Source organism: Sardina pilchardus, chromosome 19, assembly GCF_963854185.1.
Source record: "Sardina pilchardus chromosome 19, fSarPil1.1, whole genome shotgun sequence".
Classification (NCBI taxonomy): Eukaryota; Metazoa; Chordata; class Actinopteri; order Clupeiformes; family Clupeidae; genus Sardina; species Sardina pilchardus.
The window spans coordinates 1,553,026-1,573,389 of record NC_085012.1 but is presented as its reverse complement, the minus strand read 5'-3'; the positions used below and the strand labels follow the sequence as shown (position 1 = coordinate 1,573,389).

Below are 20,364 nucleotides of genomic sequence, written 5' to 3'. Positions count from 1 at the left end.
AGCTCGGCCAGACACCGGAGCTTAGGCAGTCCACACCGCCACAAAGGGCCGCAGCCAAGGCCTACACGACTCAGCAACTCTTCTGTTGATCCTCAACTGATGTTGCATTTGGCAGTCTGCAGATGCTCGTGGCCCGTGAAAAGTGTTGCAGCCAAAAACCTGTAAATTAGAGACAAATAATACAACTCTTATATAGGTAAAACAAAACCACACCTGAATGGCGCTGCTGTGGATACTGAGTTAGAAAGGAGATCTATGTGCCTCACTGACAGTTTAGCATTTGGACAGATGACATGGATTTGACTGAGATTTCGTCTGAGAATCGGCCTTTGTTTTCAAGCAGAAATGTTTAATCGGGCAGGACAACACACACAAACACACACACACACACACACACTCTCTCTCTCTCTACACCCCCCCCCCCCCCCCCCCACACACACACACACACACACATGCACACACGCACACGCACACTCTCTCTCTCACTCTCTCCCACACACACACAAAGGCTACACAACAATAAACACAATTTAATGTATCTTGAATAGTGAGAATGTTAAATATCTTGTTTAAGGCTTATAGTAGGCTGCCCTATTTTTCAGTAATTAGGAAACAGTATTACACCGTAGTTTCACCTAAAATCGTAGCCTAAATATCCATAAAAGACAATAGCCATCCATCTAAATTGACATTTAAATAAATAAGCTACAATCACGCTTAAGTTATAAGCGCAATCTTTCTGCAAAATTAATATCTGCCAAATCTTAGCATTTTAAGGAAAATGAAAGGCATGATGGCTAGCCTATTTGTGTTAATTTTGATTTACAAAGCTCACCAAGTCGGTTGAACTATGCGCGATAACAAAATGGCTTCTATACGATTTCGCATGGGCTGATGAAACGTTCCGTTTGCCCTTTTCCATTTAGGTGTAGTATTCTCCTCTGTGTAAACTAACGAGCATGGTCAGCCGATCTATGATCCAAGATTCACGGCGTGCTTTTTGCAGTTAGGGAAAATGTATCATTAGGAAACAAGCGGTTAGTAAGAAATGATTCACATGCCCACACAAGATTTCGTCTAGAGCGCTGGAACACCAACTGCAATGGGCGCACATGGGAAAAGGAAGTCTTTTTATTCTTCGCGATCGTTGAAAATTCGCTCTTGAAATACAAGACTGTGGCGTCGATCAAGAATATGAAATGTAGAAAATACTGTGCAAAAGGCAAAATTTTAACCGTCGATACTAGCGTGTAAACATCGATGGTTCTTCGGCGAGAGGTGCTAGGGACGTGGGCGGTAGTAGAGCCTGCTATTCCCCACTAGTCGGAGGGGAAAACCTCGGTAGAGGATCCCTTGTGATCGGCAACAGCTAAACACCGAGGAGCAGGCTTAGGCCTCACGCAAAGCCCACCAGAAGGCACCTTACATTTGCAAGACAATAACAGCACATGTGCGATTTGAAAATAATAGGAATGTAGAGACTAATTGACCTAAATGTCAGGGCAAATGTATGATGTCCAAGTGTTATTATTCAGGTGGTGTAGCCTAGGCAAGTCTAAATAAGCACAACAGTGACTTCACGCTTATTTAGAATGGTTTCTTTTAATAACACGTAATTTTGAAAAATTTTAAAAAGATTTTCTGCTCATGTAGAATCCATCAGATTAATCTATTTTTAAAAAGGCGTTTGATATAGTGAGCGATTGAATAGCCCATAGCGACTGAAGCATCTTTATTTAAAATTAGGCTACTGAACAAGCATATGGACGATGAATAGCACGGGATAAACTTGAAATGAAACCATTTCCTGTTAAATTACATCATGCGCAAACACTGCACCATATGTGAAATTATTCTAAATGTTGACATTAGGGGCTACATGGCGAGTGGAAACACTGGCGATTCTGGTCGGGCAGACCTCTAACTCTCTTAAACGTGGGCATATATACCTACTGAACTGTTCACGGGCGTAAATATACGCGCCTAAATCGCAATCACAGAGGAAAATAATCGCAGTCTAGTAAATGCAGCAGCAGTGGACCCTCTTCTTAATCCGTATCCTGAATTCTTTCAATCCAGCCTAATCTATATGAAAGGCTGTTTCCCGCGCCGCTCCCAGGCCAACTCCCGCCACAGCAGTGCCCTCAAGCGGCCACGAACGCGGGCCACGCGGCCCCCGCCCCCAACGCGTCCACACTGAACGAGCGTATGGCCTAATCGTTTATATTAAATATGTGCCTACAAATAAATACATTCGAAAATCTCATTGCACCCATCACTACAATGTAGATTTGAACATTAACATACAGGCACAAGTCAAACCCCTTGCTCTTTCAAGGCACAGGCCTAACATCCCTCAACACAATAGTAGCCTCTCAGAGAGCGTCCAGAGTTTATTTGCGAGTTTATTTAATTTTCTGATCTTGGGTCTGTGCATCCGTGAGAGGTGGAGAGAAAGAGGTGTTATTCCTACCAATCAGTGGAAGTCTAATGTAGGATGTAGCCGGAAGTAAACTCGTTGCTTTACGCAGCATTAGGCCTAGGTTTACACCGAGGAGGAGTTCCCTTCAGGAGAAGTGTAGGATATCGACCTAGTAGGCCTACTGTCGCATGTCCGCGGGTGAATTCTGCCCCTCTATTCAAGGCCTTCTGCAAATACGGTTTTTATATAGGCTACATAAAATAGACCCAACTAAGGCACTCGGAGACCACAAGCCTCCGCCGAGGTCAAAAGGCCTCCGCAGCACATGGGCCTATAGTAGGTTTAGAGCAGGTTCAGGGTCTGCCCCGTAATTCGGATCATCTCCTAAATGTAAAGAAACCTTCCGTGGCTCATACACCACTGCTGAAAATAGTCCTGGTTGTCTTTGCGCTGCCTAATCCAAATAGTTAGGAGAGCATGATAGTTACCTAGCCTACACATTTTTTTTAAATGACAAAAGATAGTCATTTCATCACGTCTAAAGAAGTCTCAATGTGTGTCTTAAAAAATCAATCCACCAATGCACTGGTTCAAACATAGGCCTAAAGGCCATAGGCTTTACAACGAAATAATAATAATAATAAAAAAAAGTGGTAGGAACATTTTGAACACATTTTGCTGCTACACTGATGTTAGGTCGGAAAACATACAACATATCCATAGCTTTAACGGGATAGCATATTTGCCATGTGCTCCCATAGGGGGCAGAGTCAGTCTTTGTGTAAAGCACACACACTCACACACGTCGTCACCAGAACTTGGTCGATGTATGTACGCTTGCTAATACCACTTTAAACTAATAATAATAATAATAATACTAATAATAATAATAATAATAATATATTGTATTGTTGTTGTTGTTATTATTTTTATTATTAATATTATTATTATTGTTATCATTATTATAACCATAACCATTATACGCCTTGACCAACTTAGAAAGCAAATGAATGCCTGGAAAACAAATTAAGTCCCCTTGACTTAAATGTCAAAATACAGATCTTCATAAACCAGCATTTTCATTCATTGCACTGTTGCTCACAACTTCTTTCAGTTATGTTAATATTAGGCTAAACCAAGGACTGGTGTGTTTAACTGTTATTTATTTGTTGTTCACTTTCTAAGGAGTTGTTTGCTTATTGATAAATAAACAGCTTGGCCCTATAAAACAGTTCTACGTTGATGAAGGGGCGGAGGTAGAGATAGCTGGCTCCCCATGCCAGGCAGGGCCACGGGGAGGTGATTTCAACCTTTAAATAAACTTGAGCACTCTTAGGATGAACTAACAAAGATGCCCATAAAACAGAGGGGGCTCGACAATTCCCAATATCAGAGAGGAGGAGCGGGAGAGCTTACCTCCTGTTGCGCCGTTAATGCGCTATCTGCTCGTTTTTTGTGAAAGACAAAATAAAATCAGACGAGGGAATAGACGCCCTGTTACAGCGTAATCTACATTTAAATGACTTGCGTTCCAGTTGCATTCAGATTTATTGTGAATCCATTTTATAAGACATAGGTCTATCATTAAAGTAATGCTGAAATATTTTTACGATGTTGGCTCGAGGAAAATTCACTGTTCTGGTGAAAGTGAAAAGGCGTGTGTTGTTTTTAATTCAGTTCAATTCAATTCATGACAGTCAGTGTTTTCTAGGCTACAATAACTGATCTGTCGGAATAGTTTAGGTTGCGTGAAGTGCCCTCAACCCCCCGACCCCCCCCCCCCCCCCCTCCGTGTGAGTCCATGTGCGCATGTGTATGTGCGCGGGGAGGGGAGGGGGGTATGAGTATCTCTGATCATAACAGCAAAGAGTTAGGTAAGCTTGATAAAGCCATCAAAATCTGACCATAGTCAATCCAAAAACATAACGAAGTCGATAGCCTAGGCTACCGTAATTTAACAAATCGTTGCAATATTCCTGATCACATCAATGTAATTCATGGTGTCATGCTATATTTTTCTATGCATCTATAGTCGTATGATAGTAGGCTACGGATGCTGCGTTGTAGCCTATCACATCACATGCGTCACCTGACTGCTCGTTCAGTTGTGCGAGAGCAACTAGACCCAGTCTCAAGGTGCTCTGAAAGATCGGCCACTACACTACCGTTTTTGCAATGGCTGTATCCCTCATGCAGAACTAAGGTCTGTTTCTTAAATGAAACCATGGTAGGCTATATGAAGGTTAAACGGTATGGTATGGTATGGATAGGGAGTAAACATTAACCCTTTCAACATACACACAGCGGGTACAACTCATCTATACCCCAAGATTACGACTGCAGCCCTGTCTGTTGATTTTAGATTTCCTTTCTACCCCAGTGAACATGTTTTCGACTTTCTCAAGTCTTAAAGGAGACGTAGCCTACACGCTTTCTCATCTGTTCCCAACGCAGCGCCCCACACCCAACGCTCGCTGAGGCAGTGGTGGTTGCGCCAGTCCTACTTGGCAATAGCGGAGCGCCAGACGAGACGACCTTGATTTGAAACACTCTGTAACTTCACCGAGGTCACTGATATTCAAACTATATGCAATAGGCTACAATTAAACAAAGCATTTCATGCAGTTTAAAGAACAATAGTCCAAAACTTTTTAAAACGACAACGCGTAAAAACATAAAATATCGTCATTTCTGTCAAGGTTTTATTTGACATTGTTTCCCCCCTCCCCCCTCCGAAATTTGCTCATCATTATTGCTTTAAAAGGACTTGCTAGGCTTATGGGGATTTTGGTGACTTCCACCTAGGCGGTAGTGTAGCACTGAGTCTAGCCGACCAACTGTTTTGGTGCTATATCATTATATTTCTCTCTTCCTCTCGGTCTTTTTTCTCGTCCATATCACATTACTCCAACCTAACTGGCAGCAGTGCATCTCAGCACCAAATGGGCAAAAAGTTGGCTCACCTTGTCGTTAAAGGCTATATGAACCCCGATAGGAGTTTTGGCAAAAATCACAAAAGAAAAGTCTTAACATTTCTTGTTTGAACTGTGGACTCTTTGACATGAACAGGTGAAAGAGCAAGCATTTCTTGTATGATAAGGTTTTTAAATGTATATTTGGGACATTACCCAATTACCGAAATAAATATGATGTGGCAATTTGATTATCACAGAAGCATTCTACCTCTCACCACAGCAACATACGGGCCTGTGCTGCTCAACATCCATCTCTCTCTTATTTCTATTTTATCTTGCCAGCAAATGCATCCAATGACATCAGTCTCTCCCCTCACACACACACACACACACACACACACACACACACACACACACACACACACACACACACACACACACACACACACACACACACACACACACACTATTAAGAGAATATTCCATGGTTAATCACAGGACATCTCTGAAAACAAATATGGTAGCCTAAGACTTCTAGGCTATAAACTCGTGTATAACATTTAAAGAGGAAGTTACTGCTTTTCCTTCCTTTGCTTGGTTCAACTTAACAAGTTTATGGTATAGCCTACTAATATGTTTTAATGTAGAAAGGAACACATGGGATAAAACCATATCAAGGCAAGGTTTTAAAAGATCAGACGTAGATGGAAAAAAATGCAGGCTATGTGTGGCAAAGCACCAAACTAAACTTTTTCGGGGTGAACTCAGTCATAGCCTATTACCCGCAGGTTTATTTTTATTATTTTTATTATTATATCTTTTTTTTTAATTCAGTAGGCTACAGTAATACAGTAATACAATAATACAGTCTGCTAATTAAAACCTCTGCTTTATTTTCTTATAGCCCCTGTAGATATAGAGTGAGTAGTCAAGGTGGAGGCTGTTTTGGAGAAGTGTTTTACAAAAGCTGTGTTTACTACACTTGAAGACATTTAACAGTCAAGTCAGTGCGTATAAGTATCACCAAAATAGTTTTATTAAGACGACAGACTGGAAGCAATCTGACGCAAGTGCACATCAGCTAAGATATGTGTGCCTTTCACTGCAATGGCACGTTTTTGCTTCGTGCCTCATCTCTTCAAAAGGGCCTACGCCTGGTGTTTAAAATGTTATTTATTCTTACTGACTTTACGTTTTAAAATGAAACGAGATTAAAGGAATGAATCTACATGTTTCAATACAATTATCTTTTCCAGGTTGTTTTTGAAAGGGACAGTTTAGGCTATTAACAAGGGACGAACAGAGGCTGCATGCAAAGCCAGTCCTGAGTCTGCTTGCCAGGTCTACGCTCGCCTACATTAACACGTTCAGTTTTTAATCCAATTTAAGATTAAGGTTTGCAGAATTTGAATTATGCTTGTATATCTGATAGGCCTATATAGGCCTAATCCTATAGAATACATCACACCTGAAACTAAACTCAGTCTTATATAGACGGAAAAAGGTGAAAATGTTGCATAGACTACACCTATTAGAGACCTTGACACGACAAATGTTAAAAACAAAATACAAGTCTCCAATGCATTTAACATTAAAACCCATTAAATTGATGTAAAGGACGTTGACACATTTATGTCCAAACATCTAGCCTACACGTGGAAAGAAAACAAAAGAAAACAGCTAAGACATGAAGCAAACATAATTTCATGCACTATTTTCTTTCGAATTTCAAATAATTTGGGTTATTGTAGGCTAAGAAAAAGGTCTATTGCAACTAGTTATTAATTCGGAAATTAAAAATGAGACTATAAATCATGTTTAAAGAACGTTCAGTTAAATCTGCAGTCATCTGTCCTTGTGATACAAACGTTTTCTGTCCCTTTTTAGTTTGCTTCTTTTATCCGAAAATTATGACACATCTTACAACTCACAATAAATTATGGTCGACCGTCTAGGCTTCTGTAGGGAACATGAGCGCATAAAACCGACCCAAAGACCGAATGTTAGGTTATAACTTGCAACAGGGCAAAAACTGACGCTGCGATAGGCGAAGTGAAACAAAGAAATACAGAAATGGGGTAAATTTAAGAGAGTATAGCCAATTTAAGGAAACAGGTTAGGCAACAGATGACTAGTGATAATAACTTTCATACAGAAACTCTTCGGGTATCCAGGCAAATTTAGATGTTTAGCCTATGTGCGGTCTCGTGTATGGCTGCCTTGGACGTCCAATGTAGCAAAGTTTAAACGATTGGATTGTCGAAAATTAATAGGCCTATTCAAATTCTTTATTCGCCGTGACAACAGTCTGTTGCTCAATTGATATCTATGAAATCAATAAGGTTGCGCCCTGTTAATCTGTAGACTACAACCTAATAATGAACGATCACTATGAAGACCAGTCAAACCATTTTCCATAGGCTGTTTACACTAAGATATTGACTAATCAAACGCACAGTGGCCCAATTTCACAAGACAATTTATTAATCGTTTTGATAAATGATATAGCCCAGCAGTCGCTGCAGCCTATATGTCGGAACTTGTCCTCAGCATCGGAACCACGGAGCGCAGGTCATCCAATCTGTAAGGTTTAGTAATTTTAGCTATGGGAAATGAGAGGTTGTTAAGATGGTATACATTGTCCCAAAATTGACTACACTGTAGGGGATGCGTTAAAAGGGTCAGTCTGTTGTTTCTTATGTATCTGTCGTGGGTCAAAGCTCAGAATAGGCACTTCGAGAGACCAGAAAAGGTTTTAAGGTCGTATGGACTTGTACAGTCGCTACGCAGCCGAAATCAAATGAGAGTATTTACGTATAGACTCTAAGCGATTTAAGATCTCTTTTCGAAGTGTTTTGGTTGACATCCCTTACCTAGACTACAAAGGTGCATATATGATAGTGAACTTTACATAGAATTAGCAAGGGCACCTTGCCTATACCACATCCTATGTTAACAGCTTGGTGTAGCAACACGATCTCCCCCGAAATACTGGGGAAGACGCCAACGAAGAGCTCATTATACGGGTATGGTAAACTACTGTAGTCTTATCACAGACTATTTCACGACAGCCGAACACAAAAACTGAACTCCCCCCGTCTTTTATTACGAGGTTAGACTAGGCTATATAATTTAACACTACATGACTTAGACCCACATCTCATCTAGCAAAGATTGCAAACGCGAGGCACTGTTCAGAGGGTAGTGCGCAAAGGCTACAACACTTCTAGAGGCAGATGGTACCCCAACTGCAGAGAGAGCAAGACTGTGAGCTGAAGAAATGTAATAAATTCCATTCATGGAGTCAGCTGATCAAATCACGTGACTCGCTGTTGCGACTTAAGGGTACAAAATGGAGTTGTCTGAGTCTGTGCAAAGAGGTCTGCAATATCTTGCAGATTCGGTGCATTTTGACCTGAAAACCTTCACCGCATTCACAGAGGTAGCCTTCGGGAGCTTGGTCTCCCGGTCTGAATGTGGACTGGGTAAGTGTTGTTACAAACCAATTTGTGTCTCGGAACTTCCGGTGCATACTTGACATATTGAGAGTTGGGGTGTGAAACGCTACTGTCAATATCTCAGTCAGCGTCTGTTGTTGTTACAATGTTGCGGGCACCAGATGCTCTGCAAGGGAACATTGTTGCAATAGACACATATTACGTCGTCAAAGACTGCTGCATGAACCATAGTCGATGTTAGCTTTCCGATGTTTTAGCATCAATGCTAACGGTACGTGTTAGCACCCTCGGGTTTCACACCTATGCCTATTTATTGGGTGTACTGACCGGGGGAATTATGCGTAAGACTGAATAAAACACAACAGGAATGCCTAATTAAGCTTGTAATGTCCAAATGTCTGAGTTCATAACAAGCATAACGCGCAGCGGCTAGGCTATTGGATGCAGCTAGAGACAGTATAGGCTCTGGCACCTTACCCCTCACACATCTGGCTTCGTTTGGATTTGGCTACCCACCTTAATTTTTTTTTTTTTTTTTTTAAATAAAATAGGTTATGTAAACATGGATGCGTGAAAAGAAAATGCGTAAAAGCGTCAATTTGCTTCTCCCTGCAGATCACCCACAATTGAAACATATCGATCAAAGTTTACTGAAGCATTGCCATATTGCCACAACAACTTTCATACTTGAAGGTGTGAAGCAAAATGCTGACAAATCTACATTAAGGTAGGCTTTGTGTCACTGCTTGTTTTTAGATTGGCCAAGCCTACATATTTACCTTAAATGGGAAGCGTCAGTTGAAAGTTCTGTTTTGTCTTGCTGCTTCAGCTCATGCCTGGAAGACGTTTCATTTGATGCTGAGAGGATAGACGTGTTTTACAGTTCATACCAGGTGACGGATTGTTTTCGAGTAGCCTATAAATTATGTTGTGGACTCATTTTCTACTAATTCCTTCGTAGGAAAATATTTTTCTGACTTGTTTTTCTTATCCCTGCAGCGCCATAAAAGAAGTCTGGAAAACCTTTTGGAGAGGCAAGTTGAATTGTTTTCACTTTGACATACAGCTGTCATTTCACTTCTGTGCTGGTCTGTGATTTTGCCGACATCTGTGGGTGAGAATCTTCTTTATCAAGTGACCTGAGGTCAACTTGGTTTTGGCATTAAATATATATTTTGGCAAGTATAGCGTTGTAGCAATTCTACGTTTCACAGCTCAACAACAAACTTCATATCAGATCAAGAAAAATGCATAATGTACACGTCTATTAAAAAGTAGGCTATGCTGTCTTATCCTAGTTAAGTGCACCCAGTTACATTCTCTCTCCACATAAACTTGACGGAGGACTTCTGCATGTGTTAGTGATGTGTAGACTTTTGATTTTGTTCTATTCTGCCAGAAGTTTTACTTTTCGAATTCCCGTTGTTAATTGCATTTGTACTTGTTTTACAGTATCGGAGGAAGTCCCCCTCACGTAACAGATGTCTTATGGCGACTAGACTACTGTATCAAGGTATAAGCTACTTGAGACTTTAACTGATCCATAGTCAGTGAAATTGTTTGCACGGTAATTTATGAATAAAATATTCTGTCCCGCATTTCAGAACAGTCATGTCCACAAGGTCAACCAACCGTCCTATTTGATCTCTTTTCATGTGGAGGTATGTAGGCCTAACAGCACTGGCAAGAAACAGACTTTCATTCGCAAAAGTCAGTCCCTAACTAAGTGGTGTTTTTTTATTATTATTATTTTATTTTTTAGAATGGTGATAGTGGAACATCCTCGAAAGAAGTTAATTTTAATTGTACAATGGAACAACTTCAGGTATGCCTTCGTTTGACATTACATGTCCCCCTTCCTAAATAACATCAATGTGTTCTTAACCAAATGACTCTCAGGCAAAGCAACTTTTTTTCCTGACATGACTTGATGTATGATCATCGTTTTGGCTATAGACTAGTTTTTTGTCTAGAGATATCTTATAACTTGGCACCGTCACTATAGCTATCATAATGGAATGTTAATCGAGTAGAAAACGTAATGCAAAGGTGTTTCCAATTATTGATGGGCCTAATTGATCTGTACAACTATGTTTAGGCTACATAATTTGTGAATAGGCAAAAAGTCAACCAAGCAACCAGTCGTCATTGTTGGTCAGTTGCACCATGAGTTGGTCGATATGCTTCAGTTTTCATATAACCGGTTGGGTTTTTTTCTGACAATGTTTTTGTTAATGTGTATTTGTGTGTGTGTGTGTGTGTGTGTGTGTGTGTGTGTATTCAAACTGATATGCACTGTGGTACTGTGTGTGTGTGTGTGTGTGTGTGTGTGTGTGTGTGTGTGTGTAGCGGCGCCTGTGTAGAGAGGACTTCAGTTGTGGTGGGCCTATTGTTAAGGAATGGTTTAAACGAAACGAAACGATTTATTGACATGAACTCTCGGGTGACTTAACGGTCGATAGGACGTAGCGAAAGCCTTAACCCCTGATCACATTGCGTGACAATTTTGTTACTGAACATCACACTGCCAATATCTCGCTGTCACATGTGACCAAAGTTGTCTGTAGTTCTGCAACAAGACCTGTCTAGAGCCTCTAACAATAAAGAGTTTGCCAAGCTACCTGCATCAACTGTTGAATGTCATTTCAGGATATGGTGGGGAAGATGAAGGACGCTGCAAAAAGTTTGGAGAAAGCGACACAGTCCTAAGCTCAATATGTTGTCTGGGAAAGACTAAAGAAATGTAAGATTCAGAGGATCCATGTTTCTCATTCCTGTTTTCACACCAGAGAGGACCGACACGCCGGTGAATTAATATTGTCTTGGTCAATTTACGTTCATCAATTGTAATAATCTTTGTTTTTAAACCATCCGTTGCATATTTTGCTATTAAATCATTTTCTGAACATCCAGCTTCAGTTGTCTCATTATGTCAGCAAAATGTTAAGTCAAGTAGGCCTGCTCTTGTGCTCGACTGAACTCCGCAGGCTGTCATGGACAGTTTTCATTTAACTGAAACTACCGATCAATAGACAGTGTTTGCATATTACAAATATGGCACGTCGCTACCAACGGCACACTGAATGTTCGTATAGGCTATACAAAGCCATACTGCACAGGGAGTCTTGCAAGGCTTCTCACTGAAATACCACCAGTAAGAGAGCGATGTTGGTATTCGTGGTTAAAGGTCTTGATCATAAAGGGCAAAGAGCAAAGCCGTCGATACCATGCGCTCAGCTGTGCACTGACGTAGCCTACTACGGCACGGCTTGCGCATTTCATTAGCATCTGTTTTTGGCTACTGTAATAGGCTAGTGCTTTAGCCTTCAGCAAGTCTTGATTAGTCTAATTAATGTAAGTATCATACATTTGGGCATAAGCTTGAGTCCGACCTGTATTTGCCTTCTCCAAAGGGGGGGGCGGAGGGGGTCCTCCTCATACATGTAGTATAGAAACATAACCTATGTGTAGATGCGTAATTGTTACTTAAAGCGCATAACTATCACTCGTATGTCATTTTTGTTCAAGCGTGTAGTGTAAAATGAATGTTGATAAATAATTGGTAAGAATCCACATACTCACAATTACACCGACACTTATTCCCAGGCCACCCTTAAGGAAAAGACCACGTGACGCGCGGGGCGGTCGAACTACAAGCCATTTTGGGGACGGTGTCAGTTTCCACTGAGCCATCAGCGCAGCATTTTTCAAACGGCCAATTTCAGACCGAAGCTCTCACGGAACGTAGTCTTCCATGCTCATTCTGGCAAAGAAAGGACATCATCATTCGCGTCTCTAAACCATCCACTATCCCCAAGTGCAGACTGGGGGAGAAGAGAGGATTTTTCATTACGAAAATGAGCTCCGGTCTGGCTTACCCTTATTGCAATTGACAGCGTCTGCAGCTCTTTTCAAGATGGCCGCTTGGCTCGCATTCATTTTCTGCTGATCGACTTCTAACTTTCATTGTCTGAACACCTTCAGTTTTCACGACCCGCACCACAGCTAACTGGTATGTATTATTCGTTATGTTCTCTTACCAACGAAGATTTTCTGTTCTTATATTTACAGATTATGCCGTTTTATGTACATTAGACTGCTACGTGTGCTGGATGCGAGGCTCTGGCGATCGCGCACCTAAGATTGTTCATATCAGTACCGTTTGAAATATTTGTTCTGTTCTCACGGATCCCCCAAGATTGAAGCACATGGATAATAGAAAAACGTTCTTCTGCGTCTATGCATTCATATTTTCTTGATATGTGCAGTTTGGTGTGTGTTTCCATACTTAAGTTATTGATGGAACCTAAAGGTTCCAGCAAATTATGCTCGAGACTGGTCAGATGTTCTAGGCACCAACCTTCTAAGGGATATCCTGGTCAATCAAGTGCTGCACATTTTCTCCATTTTATAGAAATACGATCTTTAGGATGTACTGAAGTGTTGGACGTCATTGTCTTTGACAGATGTTTACTTCAGAGTATTTTATTAACTTAAGTTCATCCCCTGCCGACCCTATAGACAAGACAGACATCTTGACGTTTCAAACAAGACAAGCTGAACTTTTTAAATGACTGATAATAACAAATGAACACAATCCTGGCAAACACAGGCTGCATGTCAAAGATGCACGGAGTCTTCCTCGTCATACAGATATACATTTTTATGGTACAGTAAATAATCATGTTTAGCCTCTGTTGGGATTCTGTTGCTCTTCAATGTAGGCTACTTAAAATACGTGCACGCCATGATTCATCTTCCTTAGACTACAGTTTGAAATAATCTCTGGAATTTATTAGCCCAGATACGCATTTGCAAGACAACAGCATAACAATTTCTGTGCAAATTTACAATATCTTGCCAGAGTGAGGAAGCACCCAGCAAAGTGAATGACAGTTGAGTTTTGGGGCGGGGGGGGCTGAAGGTAGCTTATGTGGTTCATGCGTAAATAGCTCAAGTTCCTTTCTGTTGGTTAGTTAGGCCGTACCATGTAAATCTTGAAGTGTCTGCTATGGATTTCATTTACCGTCTGTTGTTTTTTTCACGTGTAAGGGCTGATCAGTAAAATGGCAGACTAGTATATTATGAAGCTTTCATTAGCCTGGTGGTGGAGAAAGCATGCGATTAAAGGGGCCTTTATAGGCGATTTGCTTTTCTTGGAGAACTTTGTTTCAAGTGCTGCGGCCAGCTGCGATAGAGGATTGATGGCTGCCACTTGCCATATGCCTGCTGCTTTGAGACCGTGGCCACAAGTAATGGGCAAAAAAACAATATAAAGCAAGACTAGTTGTGCATTTCTGAATGCGTGATTGCATCTGTTAACAGGCATATTTACGTGCGCGTAGTGGAAGTCGGTGAACACCCACGTAGTCATAATCAGATGTTAAACTTAAACTTGAAATCTATCCTTGTGCTTTAAAAAAAAAAGTCTAGTCTACTGATCAAAACTATTGGGACTCTTCACCAGTTAAGGCAGGCAAAGCAGTGGTCTATTGTATTCTATATCCTGCAATGTAGCCCATATGTTCCCCATGGCCTACATTATTTGGTTAATGCCTCAAAGGCTCTAAGTGCACTGCTTCACGTAATGATGATACTCTATACCCCATACCATGTCTTAAGCTTTTAGATCCTTCTCGAATATCTTACGAACTGTCTCTCTCGTGGCAGTGACATGTCACATTTAATTGTTTCACGACGAGCATGGCTGCCATAGCTGCCAAAACATTCGTGAAAGCGATTGACCGAAGGAAGACGTATAGCATATAGGTAAGCTGTGGTAGGATATATATATTGGAGGTCTAAAGCATCTGTATGCTGGATATATAATATTGGCCTTAATGTGAGGATGATTAGGCTGTGCAACACCTGCTCAACATCCCAGTTGTTGGACTCTGACAACCTTTGAACGATGTCTACGCAATTTGACGCTGTGATGCAAGTCTATAGCAGAGATGTGTCGTCCACCTCTCAAATCGGACCCATATGAAAATTAAGCTGTCTGATATATGGTATTGAGAGCAGAGTTTCATACCAGTCGAGGCTTTGAGCAGCAGTAGCCAAGAGCGAGAACATAGCCTAGTAGGAGCTGGGGTTGGCGTTGGCCAATTAATCCGCAGACATTGTGTGCTTTTTAAACCATTTGGTCCATTCTGTCAAATACAGATCCAATACGTCACTTCAATTTTCTGCTAGGCGGTGTCAGGCTGTCGCATGATCAAATAACAATTTCAGGTTTCCTATTTGTTCGCGTCTTTGCTTATTTTTTTGAGCGCGCTTAATTTACCGAGCTTGGCATCCCGCCAACCCGTACAACCCAAGTTGCTATAGAAACGGTAAGAATTTCCATGTGTTTCTCTTTTTTATCGACGGAATTAAGGTAGTTCTAGCCCTCTCTCTCTCTCTCACACACACACACGGACCTACACAACCTTTCAGTGGCTCAACGTTGTTTTCACCGCTGAGTTGGCTTGCCGCCACTCTTGACTGCATCGGCATCTTCGTGCGCGCAAGGTCTGTGCTACTACGCTCCCAATCAGTGCGTAAATCATTAGATATATCATAGGCCCGTATTGAACGAAGAATGATAAGCCATAGCGGCATCACCTAACCTAATGGTTAACCAGGATAGCGATAAGGCTGGTTAACAAGAAATGTAGCTTGGCCATATAAAACCATGAAAGAAAATAAGTGCTTTTTTTCACTCTTCTTGGCAAGTATGGGTTGTGACAAAGTATGTGTGCTGCATTGAAGTGTTTCTTTTGACTGTCAATGGTATTCAAATCACTGTATTTCAAACGGATATCTCGGCTCGGTCAGCATCTTCCATTTTTTTCTTTCAGGTAGGCTGTTTTGTAAGGCTATGCAAATATGCATCGGACCACAAGAATCAAGATTACTGAGCTCAACCCTCATTTAATGTGTGTGCTTTGTGGTGGATATTTCATAGATGCTACAACCATCATTGAATGCTTGCATTCATGTAAGTAAGCTATTGACAATCCCATAGTTCACTTTCAGCTACAAGAATGTATAACATTTGGTAAAACTGATACCTTTTTGTTTTAATTATACACAGTCTGTAAAATGTGCATTGTTCGTTATCTGGAGACCAGCAAGTACTGCCCAATATGTGATGTCCAGGTTCATAAGACAAAGCCTCTTCTGAATATTCGGTAGGTGAAGTATTTTTTGACATCCAAATGAATCTAAACTCCAACAAACTGCTGTAGTCATTCCTTTTCCATATTTCTCTTTTGCCTGAGTAAATCTGTTGGGGTTCTGTCTGTTGGCCATTATACATTGTGTGACCACATCGCTGTCTTGCTACTTTGAACAACAGTGTTGTGGTCACTTAACTTTGCTATAGTAGAGTACACCTCAGTTATGAGATTAAAAAATCAACTCTTTTAGAAATGTCCTAGTTGCCGTTTGTGCTTGTTGGTTCAGCAGACTTACTCAAGCGTGGTTATAAACATGACATTCCTTGCAACCATAACTCAGAGGGATTTTGCTTTTGCTCAGGTCTGACAAAACACTGCAAGATATTGTGTACAAGTTGGTGCCTGGACTCTTCAAAAGTAAGATGATCATCAAGGTCTTTTTTTCCTAGCACTAGTGTGTGTGTGTGTGTGTGTGTGTGTGTGTGTGTGTGTGTGTGTGTGTGTGTGTGTGTGTGTGTGTGTGTGTGTGTGTGTGTGTGTGTGTGTGTGTGAAAGAGAGAGAGACTGATCCTATATTCCTTTTTCAGATGAGATGAAGAGGAGGAGAGATTTCTATGCTGCACATCCTTCAGTAGATGGTAAATCCCACAAAAAGATGCATCAAAAATGATTATGCAAAAGCACATATAGAGCCTTTTTGAGACAGTGTTTTTTTATTTTTAGTTTTACAACAGACACATTTGTTGCTGTTGTGTAAATGGCTTGTTGTAGGGAAAGTCGCTATCTTTCCTCTATAAACAGAATCAAAATGTCTTTCCTCTCTGAAAAGCTACCAACGGGTCAAACGAGGACCGCGGAGAAGTGTCCGATGAAGACAAGAGAATAATCACAGATGACGAGATCATCAGTCTCTCCATTGAGTTCTTCAATCCCAAGTATGTGGTGCATGTGCATCGCTTATGTGTGTTGGGTTGTTTTCAATTTGCCTGCATGTGTTGCATCATGTTAATAGAATTACAATTGAAATTCATATCAGCATTGTGTTAGACACCTTTTGTGCCTTGGCTTTCATTTCTGATTAAAACACAACATGGATATATGGTCCATGCAGAAATGGGTGTACAGCCTCAGTAAATTGTACGTGTATGTTGAACTCTGTGGATGTTGCAGGGCCAGAATAGCGAGCGGCGTGGAGGATCGAGGAGTCCAAGAAGAGGTATCAACAGACACGTGTTAATGACTGGCCCACATCTGAATATCATACATTTCCCTGAACAATAATTGCTATGATTATTTGTTTTATTCATATTATATAAATCTGTAGCAGTACTGCATTTGACCCAGCATTTTTCATCCAGAGAAGCTTTGTGTCTTTCTATGATTGTTGCTTTTTGAGTGTTAATGGAATGTATTGAATATTGTTATTGAATGGAACGTCTTCTTTACCAGGTGAATAATAAGAGGTATTTGCAGTGTCCAGCTGCAATGACAGTTATGCATCTGAGGAAGTTCCTCAGAAGCAAGATGGACATACCATGTACTTTTCAGGTGAGCAATCTATCAAACAGGGAAGATGGGGCAAACATTTATTGAAAGAACTACTTTTGCCATTAAAATAAGTTGTTTTAATCTTTGCTTTATTGAATCTGAAGCAACTACTGTTTCCCTGTGACTACATAGACAAATATATTTTTAAATATAAAAGTTACGTTCTGAATGATTTTTGTTGTACCGTACTCTCCTGTAGGTTGAAGTGATGTATGAAGATGAGCCACTGAAAGATTACTACACGCTAATGGACATCGCCTACATATACACATGGAGGAGGGTAAGAGGGAGGGGTTTTCATGGCCTGCATTTATAGTCAAAAATGTAATGTTCAGTCAACTTACAGGGCAATTTGCCCTGTGCTTTGTATAATTTGAAGTTGATTTTTTTCCCTTTTTTTTTGTTTTTAATCAACTGATTCTGAATTACAAATTGAATTGTTTGACTATGGACAGAAGGAGGACTTCTCCGACTCTGGAATGAATAGCCCGTGTAGAGAATTTACTACTGTGTCGTTACTTACCTTGATATATCAAGACTGTGTCGTTACTTACCTTAATATATCAAGACTGTGTCGTTACTTACCTTGATATATCAAGACTGTCATTACTTACCTTGATATATCAAGACTGTGTCGTTACTTACCTTGATATATCAAGACTGTGTAGTTACTCACTTTGATAAATCAAGACTGTGTCGTTACTTACTTTGATAAATCAAGACGGTGTGTTGTCCATTTCTCCGCTGTCCTCCAGAACGGGCCCCTGCCGTTAAAGTACCGTGTTCGACCCAACTGCAAGAAGATGAAGATCAGTCACCCCCAGGACGGACCCAACAGTGCCGGTCGGTCTGAGAGCGACTCGGCCAGCGACAAAGCTAGCAGTCCGGCCGCAGCTGTGCCCTCCACGTCCTCCCCCCTCCCCAGCCCCGGCCCGTGCCCCAGTGCCATCCCCAACCCCCACCCGAGCGCCAGCCCCAACCCCGGGTCCAGCACCCCGGCCCCCTCCTCCCAGGCTGCGCATGCTCCGTTCCCCCACATCTCCAACAGCATCAATGGCTCTTCCCTCGCCTGCGCTCCCAGTCGACAGTATTCCTTTGGAAACAAAGTGCGGAAAGGTTCCCTCAACGGCTCCTCTACGTCATCAGGATGACCTCATACATGAACTGCCCCCCCACACTCCAACACACACCAACTCTGCCCTGCCAACACCAGCCCCCCTGTCCTTCATCATGCCTGTGCAGTTCCATTGTGGATGTTCTTCTCACTCTTTGGTTGTTGTCATTTGTATATGACTATGTAAGACTTGTATGTTGATTTGTATGTAGTGAGTGCAAGACATTTCATCTGGAATGTTGCTGGAATTTTTTTTTTTATTTCAATGTTGGCTTGAAGACTTTGCCCATGAAAGGCGTTCATTTAAATTGTTGGAATAATGCTGTACTCATAACAAAAAGTATGAGAACTCTTTACATAAATGACTGAAGAATAACCTTTTTATATATTTTTACTTTTTGGTCTTGATTTTTTTCCTAAAGCTGAAATCAAAATGTTGTCTGCCTGTACTGAGTGTGTATTTCAAACTCCATTGTTCATGAGAAGCATGAGACACTTAGATTAGGCTGCATTTGAATTTAGTTTGCGTATTTAAACATTCCAGATTAATTTGGCCTGCATTTTTAAAAGTGCCATTGATACTCAAAGTTTTTACATTAACAATAGTAAGGTCTGATTGGGGACCTAGCCCTCAAAGATGTTGAAAAGAGTCCTTATCTGTCTGGAAGTTTGGACTGTGAAAAGGGTTACACTTATCTATAATTTGCTGTCTGTTCTTCAGCAGGATGGCATATTTCATGTGTAAAATATAAAGACAGAAGTTCAGTTTCAGAGGTCAACCTCTACAACCATGTATATAGTTAAATGCATATTTAATAAGCATTGACATCTAATGTTGAAAGTGTGAGAAGTGTGCAGCAGAGGACGCCGCGATGAAGCTCGGGACCCATCCTCCATCTGGCTGTTTTGATGTCTTCAGTGTTCAACATAGCCTATTTGGATCAGTCAATTGTATGGACAACTGTTGTATTGTGACTGTTGCACAGTATAAAAACGTCTAAATAAAACATTTTACGCTTTGACTACGTATACGGATTCCTTATTTTCTCGTCATTAATCACCTGTCAATGATGGGTGGCAATTAATTTTCCTTAGTCCTTGAGAATGCGCAGCTGAAAGATAGACTTTGAACTTTAAAGAATGCACAGCGCTTGAAGTGCCATAGGCAAAATGATTAAACAAGCTTAAAGTCGAATCTGAAGGCTGGTTTCTATATCCAACTGATGCAGGGATCGAGCCTGGTTAGCTCCGTGTTTTACCCTTGCTATCCCACCATTTCCACTCAAACTGACTTCGGAATCACCCGACGAAGTGTTTGCAGTGAAGACAGGATGAATGAGCATCGTTGCAATATTTGGGATTTCACTTGCCAGAAACGCAATATAGCACACAGGAGTTTGCTGCGCATGCATGAGGAAAGTTAATTGTTGCCATGTATTCTTTGTCCGCTGCTCCTTAAAATAGGAGTTTAAATGTCAAACTCGAAATAGCATTCACGTTAGTCACTTAAAGAAGATAAAGCCCAAACAATTGTGGATTTTCTACACTGTCAAACTGGAAAGGTTAGTCAGATTACGTTATTAGATGTTATAACTTTACTAATTACCTGACGCCTCTGAGGCACACACGGACAAACGAATCACTCAGTAGGCTGCAGACAACAGTGTTTATGCTCTTGTTAATGTCGATCATTTAACATTTCACAGACTTAGTTCTTTTTAATGTCGCACATATGTCGGCTAAT

At 41.0% G+C, this 20,364-nt stretch overlaps 2 protein-coding genes across 3 annotated transcripts; both read left to right on the top strand.

Moving 5' to 3' along the window:
• The first annotated feature begins 8,652 nt into the window (after nt 1-8,652).
• commd3 (COMM domain containing 3) lies at nt 8,653-11,701 on the top strand. The gene is made up of 8 exons (XM_062521003.1): nt 8,653-8,822; nt 9,411-9,522; nt 9,625-9,688; nt 9,795-9,829; nt 10,248-10,308; nt 10,400-10,456; nt 10,558-10,620; nt 11,445-11,701. Exons 1-8 carry the CDS (start codon nt 8,690-8,692, stop codon nt 11,502-11,504), a joined length of 585 nt encoding a protein of 194 aa, XP_062376987.1. The 5' UTR covers nt 8,653-8,689; the 3' UTR covers nt 11,505-11,701.
• Nucleotides 11,702-12,453: 752 nt separating this feature from the next.
• bmi1a (bmi1 polycomb ring finger oncogene 1a) lies at nt 12,454-19,649 on the top strand. 2 transcript variants are annotated; one of them, XM_062521002.1, is made up of 10 exons: nt 12,454-12,807; nt 15,642-15,777; nt 15,874-15,970; nt 16,320-16,375; nt 16,546-16,596; nt 16,788-16,893; nt 17,129-17,174; nt 17,408-17,506; nt 17,706-17,786; nt 18,262-19,649. In XM_062521002.1, exons 2-10 carry the CDS (start codon nt 15,666-15,668, stop codon nt 18,655-18,657), a joined length of 1,044 nt encoding a protein of 347 aa, XP_062376986.1. In that variant the 5' UTR covers nt 12,454-12,807; nt 15,642-15,665; the 3' UTR covers nt 18,658-19,649. The 2 variants fall into 2 exon arrangements, with proteins under 2 accessions (XP_062376986.1, XP_062376985.1); XM_062521001.1 differs by having other exon boundaries at nt 12,455-12,807; nt 15,638-15,777.
• Nucleotides 19,650-20,364: the final 715 nt, after the last annotated feature.

Excerpts from the sequence above, each read along its gene's own strand:
- commd3 (XM_062521003.1), top strand. The coding sequence starts at position 8,690 with ATGGAGTTGTCTGAGTCTGTGCAAAGAGGTCTGCAATATCTTGCAGAT. Across the intron at positions 9,523-9,624 it reads GCTGACAAATCTACATTAAG|CTCATGCCTGGAAGACGTTT; the intron begins GTAGGCTTTGTG and ends TTGCTGCTTCAG. Across the intron at positions 10,621-11,444 it reads GTACAATGGAACAACTTCAG|GATATGGTGGGGAAGATGAA; the intron begins GTATGCCTTCGT and ends ATGTCATTTCAG.
- bmi1a (XM_062521002.1), top strand. The coding sequence starts at position 15,666 with ATGCATCGGACCACAAGAATCAAGATTACTGAGCTCAACCCTCATTTA. Across the intron at positions 16,894-17,128 it reads ATTGAGTTCTTCAATCCCAA|GGCCAGAATAGCGAGCGGCG; the intron begins GTATGTGGTGCA and ends TGGATGTTGCAG. Across the intron at positions 17,787-18,261 it reads ACATATACACATGGAGGAGG|AACGGGCCCCTGCCGTTAAA; the intron begins GTAAGAGGGAGG and ends GCTGTCCTCCAG.